The sequence below is a fragment of the Tachyglossus aculeatus genome, chromosome 11 (genome assembly GCF_015852505.1).
Source record: "Tachyglossus aculeatus isolate mTacAcu1 chromosome 11, mTacAcu1.pri, whole genome shotgun sequence".
NCBI classification, from domain to species: domain Eukaryota; kingdom Metazoa; phylum Chordata; class Mammalia; order Monotremata; family Tachyglossidae; genus Tachyglossus; species Tachyglossus aculeatus.
In genome coordinates, this window is record NC_052076.1 from 14311186 (window position 1) to 14329639 (window position 18454).

Sequence of the window (18454 nt, forward strand, 5' to 3'; positions counted from 1 at the left end):
TTGGGGTTCGGTCCCCTCCCCCCCGCCATTCTCCGGACTTGGGAAGGGGGTCCTTCCCAAGGAAGGAAGGGAAGAGCCCCCGGCAGTGAGGCAGCCGGGCCAGAGGGACTGGGACCCTGGGAAGGCGTTTTGGGGTGTCAGTCAGAAAGGGCTATGATTGCGTCTGGCTGAGGCTGTGAGTGGGTGGGTGTGACTATGTCTGGGGATGATTGTGGCAGGGTGACTGTGTGTGTGTGTGACTCAGGGCTGTTGCACTTAGTCTTCTGAGCTCTGTACGGACTTCTGCTCCGTCCAAGAGTCTGAGACCCTTAAAAAAGGCTGGCCCGGGGCCTTGGGTGGGTACTTTGGGGTCAAGGCCCAGAGCCCAGACTGTGCAGATTCTCATTTCCCGGGTGGGGCCCCATCTTACCCTCCTCTCTCCCCCGGTCCCACGTCCCCAAGGTTCATCTGAATCTCCTGGGGCGGCGGGGGGGCTTCCGGCTGAGGGACGACGACGCTAGGCCCAGCGCAGAGTTGTCTGGAAAGCGGCGGGCCTGGCAGGGGGAATTTACCTCAGAGATATTTTGCCCGCAGCCCGATGTCTCTCCAGTCCCACCGGGTTCCCCGTTCGGAGTCACGGAGGGGCGGCCGAGGCTGGTCCAGGACCCACCTCTCCCCCGAAACGGGGTCCGCGGGACCCTCCCCTTACGCGGCGTCGGGGGACGGAGGGTGCCCCGTGGCACCGAGGTCCGAACTCTCCCACCCCCCTGCCCTCGCGCCCCCGCCCCGCCTATAACTCAGACTCGTATCATTGTGTGACGGCCGCGTTTGTACGAAGGGCAGTTCGGAACAGCACTTGTTCTTTTTAATAAAAGAATGTTTTGCAGAAAAATAAAAACCTCGGAAAACCCAAACCTCGTCATCTGCACCGGGGGAGGCTGGAAAGGGGCGATCCGGGGAGGCAAACCCGGACGCTTTCTCCAAAACGTTAGTTAAGGCCGGAGCCGGAGCCAAGGCCGAGCAACTGGCTGGCGTCTTTTCCGGGCCTGTGGGACCCCGAGCGCTTTTTGAGCGATCGATGGTTAGTATTTACTGAGCACTCATTGTGTGCACAGCACTGTACTGAGCACTCGAGAGAGTCCAATAGGGCAGAGTTGGTAGCCACGTTCCCTCCCTACCGGGAACTTAGTCTAGAGAGAGAGCGGTCATTACGCCTCGGGACTCTCCCTTCCCGCCTCAAAACCAAAAGAGAGAAAGGGGGGAGAGAGAGAATCACTTCCCCCTCAGCTTCGATAAGCCACATCCTTCCCCTCCTGAAGGCCACCTCCTCCAGGAGGTACTCACTCCCCAGCCACCGACTTTTTGCTTTTCTTTTTTTCTTTTTAAAGGCGTTTGTTCGGCACTTACTATGTGCCGGACGCCACACAGAGCGCTGGGGTCATTGCAGAATAATCAAGTTGGGCTCCGTCCCCGTTCTTATCCCCCGTTTTTACAGATGAGGTAGCAGGGGCACAGAGAAGCTAAGCCACTTGCTCAAGTTGACCCAGCAGACGAGGCGGAATTCGAACCAGGCCCTCTGACAGGGCCGCGCTCTTTCCACTAGGCCACGTCGCTTCCTGCCTCATCACACCCTCCTCAACACACGCTGAATTACTCGCTCCTGCTGCTAGACAAGCAGCGTGGCTCAGTGGAAAGGGCACAGGCTTGGGAGTCAGAGGTCACGGGTTCAAATCCCGACTCCGCCACTTGTCAGCTGTGTGACTCTGAGTGAGTCACTTCTCTGGGCCTCAAGTTCCCTCATCTGTAAAATGGGGATAAAGACTGTCAGCCCTCCGTGGGACAACCTGATCACCTTGTAATCCCCCCCAGCGCTTACAACAGTGCTTTGCACATAGTAAGCGCTTAACAAATTCATTCATTCGATCGCATTTATTGAGTGCTTACTGTGCGACTGTACTAAGCACTTGGGAAATCCAAGTTGGCAACATATAGAGACGGTCCCTACCCAACAGCGGGCTCATCATTATGTGGCCAACTTGCACTTCCCAAGCGCTTAGTACAGTGCTCTGCACACAGTAAGTGCTCAATAAATACGATTGAATGAATGAATTATTATACAAGGTAATCAGGTTGTCCCACGTGGGGCTCAGTCTTCATTCCCATTTTACAGACGAGGGAACTGAAGCACAGAGAGGTTAAGGGACTTGCCCAAAGTCACCCAGCTGACAAGTGGCAGAGAAGGGATTAGAACCCATGACCTCTGGCTCCCAAGCCCGGGCTCTTTCCACTGAGCCACGCTGTTTCCATAATAATAACAATATTATATATTATATAGTAATATAATAGCCAATAATAATAATAACAGCTTCCTATGTGCCAAGCACTGTCCTAAGCGCTGGGGGAGATCCAAGGCGATGAGGTTGTCCCGCGGGGGGCTCACAGTCTTCATCCCCGTTTTACAGGTGAGGTCACCGAGGCCCAGAGAAGTGAAGTGACTTAGGCCAAGTCACACAGCCGACAAGTGGATTAGAACCCACGACTCCTCTCAAGCCTGGGCTCTGTCCACTAAGCCACAATGCTTCATTCATTCAGTCGTATTTATTGGGCGCTTACCGTATGCAGGGCACTGTACTGAGCGCTTGGGACAGGACAAATCGGCAACATCTAGGGACGGTCCCTGATGGGCGGGGCGTCGGGAGCAGGGGGGCGTGGCTTCGGCCGGAAGGGGTGGGGCCGAGGGCATAGAAGGGGCGGGGCTAAGGAGAAGGTGTGGTCTGACTGGAAGGGGCGGGGCTGAGGGCATCGAAGGGGCGGGGCTACAGAAGTGGGCGGGGCTTCGGACCGGAACTGGGGGCGTCATCATCATCAATCGTATTTATCGAGCGCTTCCTACGTGCAGAGCACTGTACTAAGCGCTCGGGAAGCACAAATTGGCAACATATAGAGACAGTCCCTATCCAACAGTGGGCTCACAGTCTAGAAGGGGGAGACGGAGAACAAAACCAAACATACTAACAAAATAAAATAAATACAATAGATAGGTACAGGTAAAATAAATAAATAAATAAATAGAGTAATAAATATGCGCAAACATATATACATGTATACAGATGCCGTGGGGAAGGGAAGGAGGTAAGATGGGGGGATGGGGCATAGAGGGGCGGGGCTTCGGACCGGAACTGAGGGCATCATCATCATCATCAATCGTATTTATTGAGCGCTTCCTATGTGCAGAGCACTGTACTAAGCGCTTGGGAAGTACAAATTGGCAACATATAGAGACAGTCCCTACCCACCAGTGGGCTCACAGTCTAAAAGGGGGAGACAGAGAACAAAACCAAACATACTAACAAAATGAAATAAATAGAATAGATATGTACAAGTAAAATAAATAGAGTAATAAATATGTACAACCATATATACAGGTGCTGTGGGGAAGGGAAGGAGGTAAAATGGGGGGGATGGGGCATAGAGGGGCGGGGCTTCGGACCGGAACTGAGGGCATCATCATCATCATCAATCGTATTTATTGAGCGCTTCCTATGTGCAGAGCACTGTACTAAGCGCTTGGGAAGTACAAATCGGCAACATATAGAGACAGTCTAAAAGCGCTTGGGAAGTCCAAATTGGCAACATACAGAGACGGTCCCTACCCAACAGTGGGCTCACAGTCTAAAAGGGGGAGACGGAGAACAAAACCAAACATACTAACAAAATAAAATAAATAGAATAGATATGTACAAGTAAAATAGAGTAATAAATATGTACAAACATATATACATGTATACAGGTGCTGTGGGGAAGGGAAGGAGGTAAGACGGGGGGAGGGATGAAGGGGGGCCGAGGGGGAGAGGAAGGAAGGGGGCTACGTACCTAAAAGGGGTGGGGCTCCAGGAGTAGAGGGTGGGGCTTCGGACCGGAAGGGGCGGGGCTAAGGAAAGGGGCGGGGCCGAGATCATAGCGGCGGCGCTTCGGAAAGGGGCGGGGCTAAAGCTGTCTAGGGGGCGGGGCTTAGGGACGAGAGGGGCTCGGGGAAAGGGGCGGGGCTGAGATCGTAGAAGAGGCCGCGCTTCGGAAAGGGGCGTGGCCTCGGGTCGGAAGGGGCGGAGCTAAGGGTGGCGAGGGGCGGTGCTTGGGAAATGGGCGGTGCTTGGGGAAGGGGCGGGGCTGAGATCGTAGAAGCGGCCGCGCTTCGGAAAGGGGCGTGGCCTCGGGTCGGAAGGGGCGGAGCTAAGGGTGGCGAGGGGCGGTGCTTGGGAAATGGGCGGTGCTTGGGGAAGGGGCGGGGCTGAGATCGTAGAAGCGGCCGCGCTTCGGAAAGGGGCGTGGCCTCGGGTCGGAAGGGGCGGAGCTAAGGGTGCCGAGGGGCGGGGCTTGGGGGAAGGGGCGGGGCTTGGGAATGGGGCGGGCGCGGCGGCGGACGAAACCACTTGTCCGAGCGGGGGGAAGGGGTCGGCTCTGAGGCTGCCGCGCTCCGGCTCCCGGTGAGACCCCCCCCTCCCCACACCCGCGGGGGGGGGGCGGGGGGAGGGGCCGAGGCGCTCAATAAATACGATTGAATGGATGAATGGATGAATGAATGAATGACAGTGACTCTCCCCCCCGCCCCCCCCCCCCCATGAGGCCTGTAGTAGGGGCCTGGGGGGACTCCGAACGGCCTGGGTTCTAATCCTAATAATAATAATAATGGCATTTATTAAGCGCATACTCTGTGCAAAGCACTGTTCTAAGCGCTGGGGAGGTTACAAGGTGATCAGGTTGCCCCACGGGGGGCTCACACAATTTTAATCCCCATTTTACAGATGAGGGAACTGAGGGCAAATAATAATAATAATGATGATGTTGGTATTTGTTAAGCGCTTACTAGGTGCCAAGCACTGTTCTAAGCGCTGGGGAGGTTACAAGGTGATCAGGTTGTCCCACGGGGGGTCACACAATTTTAATCCCCATTTTACAGATGAGGGAACTGAGGGCAAATAATAATATTAATAATGATGATGTTGGTATTTGTTAAGCACTTACTATGTGCCAAGCACTGTTTTAAGCGCTGGGGGGGATACAATAATAATAATAACGGCATTTATTCAGCGCTTACTATGTGCAAAGCACTGTTCTAAGCGCTGGGGAGGATACAATAATAATAATGGCACTTATTAAGCACTTTTATTGTGTGCAAAGCACTGTTCTAAGCGCTGGGGAGGTGACAAGGTGATCGGGTTGTCCCCCGGGGGGCTCACACAATTTTAATCCCCATTTTACAGATGAGGGAACTGAGGGCAAATAATAATAATAATGATGATGATGGTATTTGTTAAGCGCTTACTAGGTGCCAAGCACTGTTCTAAGCGCTGGGGAGGTTACAAGGTGATGAGGTTGTCCCCCGGGGGGTCACACAATTTTAATCCCCATTTTACAGATGAGGGAACTGAGGGCAAATAATAATATTAATAATGATGATGTTGGTATTTGTTAAGCACTTACTATGTGCCAAGCACTGTTTTAAGCGCTGGGGGGGATACAATAATAATAATAACGGCATTTATTCAGCGCTTACTATGTGCAAAGCACTGTTCTAAGCGCTGGGGAGGATACAATAATAATAATGGCACTTATTAAGCACTTTTATTGTGTGCAAAGCACTGTTCTAAGCGCTGGGGAGGTTACAAGGTGATCGGGTTGTCCCATGGGGGGCTCACAGTCTTCATCCCCCTTTTACAGATGAGGGAACTGAGGCCCAGAGAACTGAAGTGACGTGCCCAAAGTCACCCAGCCGACAAGCAGCGGAGCCGGGATTAGAACCCACGACTTCTGACTCCCAAACCCGGGCTCTTTCCACCGAGCCACCTGCTAATCCCGCCCCTGGTCTGCTGGGTGACCTTGGGCGAGTCACCTTCCCTTCCCTGGGCCTCAATTTCCGCCCCTGTCGAATTCATTCATTCATTCAATCGTATTGATTGAGCGCTTATTGGGTGCAGAGCACTGTACTAAGCGCTTGGGAAGTAACATATAGAGACGATCCCTACCCAACAACGGGCTCACAGTCTGGAACAAATGCCGTCATTATTATTATTATTACTATTTACTTATTTATTCCAGCTGGCAAATGTTCATTCTGAGCCAATGGGGAGAGGTAATAATAGTAATAATAATAATAGTAGTAGTAGGTGGCCTCATATTTGAATGAGTTTCACTTTTAGCTGACTCTCTTCCCCCCTTCAAAGCCCTACTGAGAGCTCACCTCCTCCGGGAGGCCTTCCCAAACTGAGCCCCCTTTCTCCTCTCCTCCTCCCCACCCCCTCCGCCCTACCTCCTTCCCCTCCCCACAGCCCCTTTATATATATTTGTACAGATTTATTACTCCATTTTACTTGTCCATATTTACTATTCTATTTATTGTGTTAATGATGTGCATCTAGCTTTATTTCTATTTATCCTGATGACTGGACACCCGTCCACGAGTTTTGTTTCGTTGCCCGTCTCCCCCTTCTAGACTGTGAGCCCGTTGTTGGGTAGGGACCGTCTCTAGATGTTGCCAACTTGGACTTCCCAAGCGCTTAGTACGGTGCTCTGCACGCAGTAAGCGCTCAATAAATACGATTGAATGAATGAATGAATGAATGATGGTATTTGTATAAGGGGGAGAATTCAGACCCGATTCCCGGCCACCCCCCATTAGGAGCCCCGCTTTTCCCAAATCATTTTTTCCTCTTTTTTTCCTTTTCCCCATGTGACTCCAGCTGCAGCCCGCCACCATGCCCAGGATGACCTTCACCCGGCCCGTGTCCTCTTGGCTGGTAAGGATCCGGCCTCCCACAGCCCAGAGAGGGCAAGCCCCTTGCCTTCGGTCACACAGCGGCGAGGCCTTCCCACACTTCCCCATCTCCCCCGCCTTACCTCCTTCCCCTCCCCACAGCACCTGACTAGATGTTTGTACAGATTTATTACTCTCCATTCATTCAATCATATTTATTGAGCACTTACTGTGTGCAAAGCACTGTACTAAGCGCTTGGGAAGTCCAAGTTTGCAACGTAATAGAGACGGCCCCTACCCAACAGTGGGCTCACAGTCTTGTACATATTTACTATTCTATTTATTTTATTTTGTTAATATGTTTTGTTCTGTTGCCTGAGGTCTCCCCTTTCTAGACCGTGAGCCCGTTGTTGGGTAGGGACCGTCTCTATAGGTTGCCAACTTGTAATAATAATAATAATAATGGTATTTGTTAAGCGCTTACCATGTGCCAAGCACTGTTCTAAGCCCTGGGGAGGTTACAAGGTGATCAGGTTGCCCCACGGGGGGCTCACAGTCTTAATCTTATTATTAAGAGTAATAATGATGGCATTTGTTAAGCGCTTACTATGTGCAGAGCACTGTTCTAAGCGCTGGGGGGATACAAGGTGATCAGGTTGTCATTCACTCATTCATTCATCTAATCGTATTTTTTGAGCGCTTACTGTGTGCAGAGCACTGTACTAAGCGCTTGGGAAGTCCAAGTTGGCAACGTATAGAGACAGTCCCTCCCCAACAACGGGCTCACAGTCTAGAAAGGGGAGACAGACGACAAAACGAAACATGTGGACGGGTGTCAAGGCATCAGAATAAACAGAAGTAAAGCTAGATGCACTTTTGTCCCACGTAGGGCTCACAGTCTTAATCCCCATTTTCCAGATGAGGGAACTGAGGCCCAGAGAAGTGAAGTGACTTGCCCAAAGTCACACAGATGACAATTGGCAGGGCCGGGATTTGAACCCATGACCCCTGACTCCAAAGCCCGTGCTGTTTTCCACTGAGCCACGCTGCTTCTCCCTAATGAGAATGGGCTCAGTGGAAAGAGCCCGGGCTTGGGAGTTTGAGGTCACGGGTTCAAATCCCGGCTCCGCCAACTGTCAGCTGTGTGACTTTGGGCAAGTCACTTCTCTGGGCCTCAGTTCCCTCATCTGGAAAATGGGGATTAAAACCGTAAGCCCCCCCCGTGGGACAACTTGATTACCTTGTAACCTCCCCAGTGCTCTGCACACAGTAAGCGCTCAATAAATACGATTGATTGATTGATTGATTAATCCCCATTTTACAGATGAGGGAACTGTGGCCCAGAGAAGTGAAGTGACATACCCAAGGTCACACAGCAGACATGTGGCGGAGCTGGAATTAGAACCCGTGACCTCTGTCTCCCAAGCCCGGGCTCTTTTCCACTGAGCCACGCTGCTTCTCCCTAATGAGAATGGGCTCAGTGGAAAGAGCCTGGGCTTGGGAGTCTGAGGTCACGGGTTCAAATCCCGGCTCCGCCAACTGTCAGCTGTGTGACTTTGGGCAAGTCACTTCTCTGGGCCTCAGTTCCCTCATCTGGAAAATGGGGATTAAAACTGTAAGCCCCCCCGTGGGACAACTTGATTACCTTGTAACCTCCCCAGTGCTCTGCACACAGTAAGCGCTCAATAAATACGATTGATTGATTGATTGATTAATCCCCATTTTACAGATGAGGGAACTGAGGCCCCGAGAAGTGAAGTGACTTACCCAAGGTCACACAGCAGACATGTGGCGGAGCTGGAATTAGCACCCGTGACCTCTGTCTCCCAAGCCCGGGCTCTTTTCCACTGAGCCACGCTGCTTCTCCCTGATGAGAATGGGCTCAATGGAAAGAGCCGGGCTTGGGAGTCAGAGGTCACGGGTTCAAATCCCGGCTCCGCCAACTGTCAGCTGTGTGACTTTGGGCAAGTCACTTCTCTGGGCCTCAGTTCCCTCATCTGGAAAATGGGGATTAAAACTGTAAGCCCCCCCCGTGGGACAACTTGATTACCTTGTAACCTCCCCAGTGCTTTGTACATAGTAGGCACTTAACAAATACCATTATTATTATTATTAATGAAGGAGCTCAATGCCCAGTTAGGTAAGGCCGGGTCAGTGACCAGCTCTTCTTCCTCCCAGGCCAGATGGATTCCCTGGTCTCCCAAGGTCCCCGCCAAGCCCGTGGTGGCCCTCAAACGGCCCCTCCGGGTGGACCTGGTAGCCGGGAAGCGCTACAGGTGGTGCGTTTGTGGCCGGAGCAAGAAGCAGGTAAGCAGGACTTCCCACCTCCTCTCCCCTTCAGCCCCCGTCGCCGACCGGAGACTTAATTTCCCCCTTTCGAGGGGAGGGTCACCTCCACAACTCCATCCCCACCCGGTCCTCAGCTGGGGCGGGTCTCCTCCGTCTCCCCCATCGGAGAGGCCGTTTGTATTTCGGGGGGGCTCCAATCAATCAATCAATCAATCAATCGTATTTATTGAGCGCTTACTGGGTGCAGAGCACTGTACTAAGCGATTGGGAAGTACAAGTTGGCAACATATAGAGACAGTCCCTACCCAACAGTGGGCTCACGGTCCCGTGGGGCGAGGCCCCTGCTTTCTCCCAGTTTGGAGATTCATTCGTTCGTTCGTTGCCGTATTTATTGAGCGCTTACTGTGTGCAGAGCACTGTCCTAAGCGCTGGGGGAGATTCGAGATAATCAGGTTGGACACAGTCCCTGTCCCCCATTGGGGTTCACATTCATTTATTCATTCAATTGTATTTATTGAGCGCTTACTGTGTGCAGAGCACTGTCCTAAGCGCTGGGGGAGATTCGAGATAATCAGGTTGGACACAGTCCCTGTCCCTCATGGGGTTCGCATTCATTCATTCATTCAATCGTATTTATTGAGCGCTTACTGTGTGCAGAGCAGTGTCCTAAGCGCTGGGGGAGATTCGAGATAATCAGGTTGGACACAGTCCCTGTCCCCCATGGGGTTCACATTTATTCATTCATTCATTGTCATATTTATTGAGTGCTTACTGTGTGCAGAGCACTGTCCTAAGCACTGGGGGAGATTCGAGATAATCAGGTTGGACACAGTCCCTGTCCCCCATGGGGTTCACATTCATTCATTCATTCAATCGTATTTATTGAGCGCTTACTGTGTGCAGAGCACTGTCCTAAGCGCTGGGGGAGATTTGAGATAATCAGGTTGGACACAGTCCCTGTCCCCTATGGGGTTCACATTCATTCATTCATTCTATCGTATTTATTGAGCGCTTACTGTGTGCAGAGCACTGGACTAAGCTGCCAATTTGTACTTCCCAAGCGCTTAGTACAGTGCTCTGCATATAGTAAGCGCTCAATAAATACGATTGATGATGATGATGATGACTAAGCGCTGGGGGAGATTCGAGATAATCAAGTTGGACACAGTCCCTGTCCCCCATGGGGTTCACATTCATTCATTCATTCAATCGTATTTATTGAGCGCTTACTGTGTGCAGAGCACTGGACTAAGCACTTGGGAAGGACAAGTTGGCAACATACAAAGACGGTCCTTACCCAACAGCGGGCTCACAGTCTAGAAGGGGGAGACAGACAACAAAACAAAACATATTAACAAAATAAAATAAATAGAATAAATATGTACAAATAAAATAAATAGAGTAATAAATCCGTACAAACATATATACAGGTGCTGTGGGGAGGGGAAGGAGGTAAGTTGGCGGGGAAGGAGGGGGCTCAGGGTGGGAAGGCCTCCTGGAGGAGGTGAGCTCTCAGTAGGGCTTTGAAGGAAGAGAGCTAGATCCAATTGAGACCATCTGAACTGAAGGGCCCAGTGAATACTACAGGTATTTGTTAATTTTTTTTATATTTATTACTCTATTCTATTAATGACCGGCCTATAGCTATAATTCTATTTATCTATTTTGATGGTATTGATGTCTACTTGTTTTGTTTTGTTGTCCGTCTCCCCCTTCTAGACTGCGAGCCCATTGTCGGGTAGGGGCCGTCTCTATGTGTTGCCAGCTTGTACTTCCCAAGCGCTTAGTACAGTGCTCTGCACACAGTAAGCGCTCAATAATAGTAATAATTCATTCATTCATTCAGTTGTATTTATTGAGCGCTTACTGTATGCAGAGCACTGTACTAAGCTCTTGGGAAGTACATAATAATGATGGCATTTATTAAGCGCTTACTACTACTACTAATGTACATATCTATTCTATTTATTTTATTTTGTCAATATGTTTGGTTTTGTTCTCTGTCTCCCCCTTCTAGACTGTGAGCCCACTGTTGGGCAGGGACTGTCTCTATATGTTGCCAACTTGTACTTCCCAAGCGCTTAGTACAGTGCTCTGCACACAGTAAGCGCTCACTAAATACAATTGATTGATTGATTAATAATAATGATGGCCTTTATTAAGCGCTTACTATGTGCTGTTCTAAGCGCTGGAGAGGTTACAAGGTGATCAGGTTGTCCCACGGGGGGCTCACAGTCAATCCCCATTTTACAGATGAGGGAACGGAGGCACAGAGAAGTGAAGTGACTTGCCCAAAGTCACACAGCTGACAAGCGGCGGAGCCGGGACTTGAACCCATGACCTCTGACTCCAAAGCCCAGGCTCTTTCCACTGAGCCGCGCTGCTTCTCTAAAAATAATACGATTATCATTTGTAATTTTTAAATGTCTATTTTATTATTAATAACGCTCAATAAATACGACTGAGTGAATTATAGGTCAAGCGCTGGGGCAGATCCAGATTATCAGGGCCCACGTGGTATTTATTGAGTGCTCACAATGTGCAGGGCACTGTTCTAAGCGCTTGGGAGAGTATTTGGAGAGCTCCTCCCGCCACCCTGCCTGGCTGCTTCAATCATTCAATCATTCAATCAATCATTCATTCAGTCGTATTTATTGAGCGCTTATTGTGCAGAGCACCGTACTAATAAGCACTTGGGAGAGGACAATACAACAATAAAGCAGCGTGGCTCAGTGGGAAGAGCCTGGGCTTTGGAGTCCGAGGTCAGGGGTTCGAATTCCGGCTCCGCCACTTTCATTCATTCAGTCGTATTTATTGAGCACTTACTGTGTGCAGAGCACTGTACTAGGCGCTTGGGAAGTACAAGTTGGCAACATATAGAGACGGTCCCTACCCCACAACGGGCTCACAGTCTAGAAGTCACAGAGAAGCAGCGTGGGGCAGTGGAAAGAGCCCGGGCTTTGGAGTCAGAGGTCATCATCATCAATCGTATTTATTGAGCGCTTACTATGTGCAGAGCACTGTACTAAGCGCTTGGGAAGTACAAATTGGTAACATATGGAGACAGTCCCTACCCAACAGTGGGGTCACAGTCTAAAAGGGAAGGGGTTCAAATCCCAGCTCCGCCACTTGTCAGCTGGGTGACCTTGGGCAAGTCACTTCACTTCTCTGGGCCTCAGTTATCTCATCTGTAAAAATGGGGATGAAGACTGTGAGCCCCACGTGGGACAACCTCATCACCTTGTAACCTCCCCAGCGCTTAGCACACAGTAAGCGCTTTATAAATGCCATCATTATTATTATTATTATTATAAACAGTATCATTCCTTGCCCACAAGGAGCTGGCAGTCCAGAGGGGGAGACGGACGATAATAGAAATAAGCAATTAAATGTCAGATACGGACAAAAATACTGTGGGGCTGGGAAGGGGGTTGAATACCATATCATGAGAAGCGGCGTGGCTCAGCGGAAAGAGCCCGGGGTTGGGAGGCAGAGGTCAGGGGTTCAAATCCCGGCTCTGCCGATCGTCAGCCGTGTGACTTTAGGCAAGTCACTTCCCTTCCCAGGTGAGGGAACTGAGGCCCAGAGAATAATAATAATAATAATAATGGCATTTATTAAGCGCTTACTATGTGCAAAGCACCGTTCTAAGCGCTGATGGCATTTGTTAAGCACTTACTATGTGCAAAGCACTGTCATAAGCGCTGGGGATTGTCCCACAGGAGGCTCACAGTCTTAATCCCCATTTTACAGGTGAGGGAACTGAGGCCCAGAGACTAATAATAGTAATAATAATGGCATATGTGCAAAGCACCATTCTAAGCGCTGATGGCATTTGTAAAGCACTTACTATGTGCAAAGCACCGTTCTAAGTGCTGATGGCATTTGTAAAGCACTATGTGCAAAGCACTGTTCTAAGCGCTGGGGATTGTCCCACGGGGGGCTCACAGTCTTAATCCCCATTTTACAGGTGAGGGAACTGAGGCCCAGAGAATAATAATAATAATAATGGCATTTATTAAGCGCTTACTCTGTGCAAAGCACCGTTCTAAGCACTGATGGCATTTGTAAAGCACTTACTATGTGCAAAGCACTGTTCTAAGCGCTGGGGATTGTCCCACAGGGGGCTTACAGTCTTGATCCCCATTTTACAGGTGAGGGAACTGAGGCCCAGAGACTAATAATAATAATAATAATAATGGCATATGTGCAAAGCACCGTTCTAAGCGCTGATGGCATTTGTAAAGCACTTACTATGTGCAAAGCACTGTTCTAAGCGCTGGGGATTGTCCCACAGGGGGCTTACAGTCTTAATCCCCATTTTACAGGTGAGGGAACTGAGGTCCAGAGAATAATAATAATAATAAAAATAATGGCATTAAGCGCTTACTATGTGCAAAGCACTGTTCTAAGCACTGATGGCATTTGTAAAGCACTTACTATGTGCAAAGCACTGTTCTAAGCGCTGGGGATTGTCCCACAGGGGGCTCACAGTCTTAATCCCCATTGTACAGATGAGGGAACTGAGGCCCAGAGAATAATCATAATGGCATTTATTAAGCGCTTACTATGTGCAAAGCACCGTTCTAAGCGCTGATGGCATTTGTAAAGCACTTACTATGTGCAAAGCACTGTTCTAAGCGCTGGGAATTGTCCCACAGGGGGCTTACAGTCTTAATCCCCATTTTACAGGAGAGGGACCTGAGGCCCAGAGAATAATAATAATGGCATTTATTAAGTGCTTACTATGTGCAAAGCACCGTTCTAAGCGCTGATGGCATTTGTAAAGCACTTACTATGTGCAAAGCACTGTTCTAAGCGCTGGGAATTGTCCCACAGGAGGCTTACAGTCTTAATCCCCATTTTACAGGTGAGGGAACTGAGGTCCAGAGAATAATAATAATAATAAAAATAATGGCATTAAGCGCTTACTATGTGCAAAGCACTGTTCTAAGCACTGATGGCATTTGTAAAGCACTTACTATGTGCAAAGCACTGTTCTAAGTGCTGGGGATTGTCCCACGGGGGGCTCACAGTCTTAATCCCCATTTTACAGGTGAGGGAACTGAGGCCCAGAGAATAATAATAATAATAATAATAATGGCATTTATTAAGCGCTTACTATGTGCAAAGCACTGTCCTAAGCACTGGGGATTGTCCCACGGGGGGCTCACAGTCTTAATCCCCATTTTACAGGTGAGGGAACTGAGGCCCAGAGAATAATAATGATAATAATAATAATAATGGCATTTATTAAGCACTTACTATGTGCAAAGCACCGTTCTAAGCGCTGATGGCATTTGTAAAGCACTTACTATGCGCAAAGCACTGTTCTAAGCGCTGGGGAGGTTACAAGATGATCAGGTTGTCCCACGGGGGGCTCACAGTCTTCATCCCCAATTTACAGGTGAGGGAACTGAGGCCCAGAGAATAATAATGATAAATAATAATAATAATGGCATTTATTAAGCACTTACTATGTGCAAAGCACCGTTCTAAGCGCTGATGACATTTGTAAAGCACTTACTATGCGCAAAGCACTGTTCTACACGCTGGGGACGTTACAAGATGATCAGGTTGTCCCACGGGGGGCTCACAGTCTTCATCCCCAATTTACAGGGGGAGGGAACTGAGGCCCGGAGAAGTGACGTGACTCGCCCAGTCACCCAGCTGACAAGTGGCGGAGCCGGGATTTGAACCCCTGACCTCTGACTCCAAAGCCCGGGCTCTTTTTTTAGACTGTGAGCCCACTGCTGGGTAGGGACTGTCTCTCTATGTTGCCAGTTTGTGCTTCCCGAGCGCTTAGTACAGCGCTCTGCACATAGTAAGCGCTCAATAAATACGATTGATTGATTGATTGATTGATTGATTGATTGATTTCCACTAAGCCGCGCTGCTTCTCTCCCGTCGTTATGATTATTGCCCCGGCCGCCCCGAGCCGGGATAACTCTGCTGTTGCTCTGCCCCCAGCCCTTCTGCGACGGCTCCCACTTTTTCCAGCGCACGGGCCTCACCCCGCTCCGGTTCACGGCCACGGAGACCAAGATGGCCTGGCTGTGCGCCTGCAAGATGACCAGTCGCCCCCCGTTCTGCGACGGCACCCACAGGGGCCAGGCGGTGCAGGGGGCCCGAGAAGGGGCCCCGCTCTGACCCCAACTTCGGGGTTCGGGGGACGTGTGTGTGGCCAGGGCGGGGGTGCTCCCGGCTCCAGCGCCTGACAGGCAGGTGAAGCCCCCAATAAAGTATTGCCACTAATTAGCCCGGCTCCTTAATGGTAATTTAGACTGTAAGCCCACTGTTGGGTAGGGACCGTCTCTCTATGTTGCCAATTTGTACTTCCCAAGCGCTTAGTACAGTGCTCTGCACAGAGTAAGCGCCCAATAAATACGATTGATGATGATGATGATGGTAATGCCCGACTGTGAGCCCACTGTTGGGTAGGGACCGTCTCTCTATGTTGCCAATTTGTACTTCCCAAGCGCTTAGTACGGTGCTCTGCACATAGTAAGCACCCAATAAATACGATTGATGATGATGATGATGGTAATGCCCGACTGTGAGCCCACTGTTGGGTAGGGACCGTCTCTCTATGTTGCCAATTTGTACTTCCCAAGCGCTTAGTACGGTGCTCTGCACATAGTAAGCGCCCAATAAATACGATTGATGATGATGGTAATGCCCGACTGTGAGCCCACTGTTGGGTAGGGACCGTCTCTCTATGTTGCCAATTTGTACTTCCCAAGCGCTTAGTACGGTGCTCTGCACATAGTAAGCGCCCAATAAATACGATTGATGATGATGGTAATGCCCGACTGTGAGCCCACTGTTGGGTAGGGACCGTCTCTCTGTGTTGCCAACTTGGACTTGGTACAGTGCTCTGCACACCGGAAGCGCTCAATAAATACGATTGAATGAATGAATGAATGAATGAATGAAAGCACCGTTCGAAGCGCTGGGGGGATACAAGGTGATCAGGTTGTCCCACGTGGGGCTCAGAGTCTTAATCCCCATTTTCCAGACGAGGGAACTGAGGCGAAGAGAAGGGACTCGTCCAAGGTCACCCAGCAGACATGTGGTGGAGACGGGATTAGAACCCAGGTCCTCCTGGCCCCCAGGCGCTTCCCACTAAGCCACCTGTCTACATGTTTGGTTTTGTTGTCCGTCTCCCCCTTCTAGACCGTGAGCCCGTTGTTGGGTAGGGACCGTCTCTAGATGTTGCCGACTTGGACTTCCCAAGCGCTTAGTAGCGTGGCTCAGTGGAAAGAGCCCGGGCTTTGGAGTCAGAGGCCATGGGTTCAAATTCCGGCTCCGCCACTTGTCCGCTGGGTGACTTTGGGCAAGTCCCTTCACTTCTCTGGGCCTCGGTTCCCTCATCTGTAAAATGGGGGTGAAGACGGTGAGCCCCTAGTGGGACAACCTGATTACCTTGTATCTACCCCAGCGCGTAGAACGGTGCTTTGCACATAGTAAGCACTTAACAAATACCAACATTAGTAGTAGTAGTAGTAGTACAGTGCTCTGCACACGGTAAGCGCTCAATAAATACGATTGAATGAATGAATGAATGAATGGTAAGGGCTCCGCCCCCTCTTACCTGGGGTCATCTTCATCTCTGGGGCTAGAACAGTGCTTTGCACATAGTAAGCGCTTAACAAATTCCAACATTATTATTAGCAGTAGTAGTACAGTGCTCTGCACACGGTAAGCGCTCAATAAATACGATTGAATGAATGAATGAATGAATGGTAAGGGCTCCGCCCCCTCTTACCTGGGGTCATCTTCATCGCTGGGGCTAGAACGGTGCTTTGCACATAGTAAGCGCTTAACAAATACCAACATTATTAGTAGTAGTAGTAGTACAGTGCTCTGCACATGGTAAGCGCTCAATAAATACGATTGAATGAATGAATGAATGAATGGTAAGGGCTCCGCCCCCTCTTACCTGGGGTCATCTTCATCTCTGGGGCTAGAACGGTGCTTTGCACATAGTAAGCACTTAACAAATACCAACATTATTATTAGTAGTAGTAGTACAGTGCTCTACACACGGTAAGCGCTCAATAAATACGATTGAATGAATGAATGAATGGTAAGGGCTGCACCCCCTCTTACCTGGCGTCTTCTTCATCTCTGGGGCTTTTCCGGACGGCTTCTAAAGGTCGAGGCCTAAGAGGGGACTCCTCCTGTCTTAGGCCTCTGGGCGAGGGGGGAAGTCTGGTGGGAGAGGAAGCACCCTGAGATTTAAGGAAAGACTGGAGCTTGTATTTCGGGGGGCTCGGCCCTCAAATTCCAAATCCCAAAGCCGACGGATGCTTAGTCAAGATGGACTGACTGATGGATTGACTTGGAAGAGAAGATCCAGGCCAAAGAGCCTCTCCCGTCCCCCATGCAGCCCCCCACCTTGAATGGAGATCAGATAGACGCCCCTCCTCAGCCCCATTCCCTCCTCCTGATCCCTGAGCGGGACGGGAGCCTCCAACTTCCTTTCCCCCTCCCCTGGTCAGTAGCAAATGCCTCTCCTCCGGCCCTGAAAGCCTAGACCGGCTTGCCTTCTGAACAGCCTGGCCTAGCGGATAGAGTCAGGAGGTCCTGGGTTCTAATCCCGGCCCCACCAGTCGTCTTCTGGGTGACCTCGGGCAAGTCGCTTCACTCCCCTGGGCCTCAGTTCCCTAATAATAATGGCATTTGTTAAGCGCTTACCATGTGCAAAGCACTAAGCGCTGGGGGATACAAGGTGATCAGGTTGTCCCGCGTGGGGCTCACAGTCATCGTCCCCGTTTTACAGATGAGGTAACTGAGGCTCTGAGAAGTTAAGTTACTTGCCTGAGGACACACAGCAGACATGTGGCGGAGCCGGGATTCGAACCCACAACCTCTGACTCCAAAGCCCGTGCTCTTTCCACTGAGCCACGCTGCTTCTCCTTTTACCTCCGCTGTAAAAAGGGAATTAAGACTGTGAGCCATATGTGGGACAGGGACTGTGTCCAACCTGACTGTCTTGTATCTGCCCCAGAGCTTAAAACAGTGCCCGGCACATAGTAAGCGCTTAGAGAGGCAGCATGGCTCAGTGGAAAGAGCACTGGCTTTGGAGTCAGAGGTCATGGGTTCAAATCCTGGCTCCGCCAATCATCAGCTGTGTGACTTTGGGCCAGTCGCTTCACTTCTCTGGGCCTCAGATCTCTCATCTGTAAAATGGGGATTAAGACTGAGCCCCCCGTGAGATAACCTGATCACCTTGTAACCTTCCCAGCGCTTAGAGCAGTGCTTTGCACATAGTAAGCGCTTAGAGAAGCTGCTTAGAGAAGCAGCGTGGCTCAGTGGAAAGAGCACAGGCTTTGGAGTCGGATGTCATGGGTTCAAATCCCGGCTCCGCCAATCGTCAGCTGTGTGACTTTGGACCACTCCACTTCCCTCATCTGCAAAATGGGGATGAAG

At 50.4% G+C, this 18454-nt stretch overlaps 1 protein-coding gene across 1 annotated transcript; it reads left to right on the forward strand.

Moving 5' to 3' along the window:
• Positions 1-4394: 4394 nt before the first annotated feature.
• On the forward strand, positions 4395-15277 carry CISD3 (CDGSH iron sulfur domain 3). The gene is made up of 4 exons (XM_038754416.1): positions 4395-4463; positions 6717-6773; positions 8909-9037; positions 14990-15277. Exons 2-4 carry the CDS (start codon positions 6732-6734, stop codon positions 15167-15169), a joined length of 351 nt encoding a protein of 116 aa, XP_038610344.1. The 5' UTR covers positions 4395-4463; positions 6717-6731; the 3' UTR covers positions 15170-15277.
• The last annotated feature ends 3177 nt before the right edge of the window (positions 15278-18454 follow it).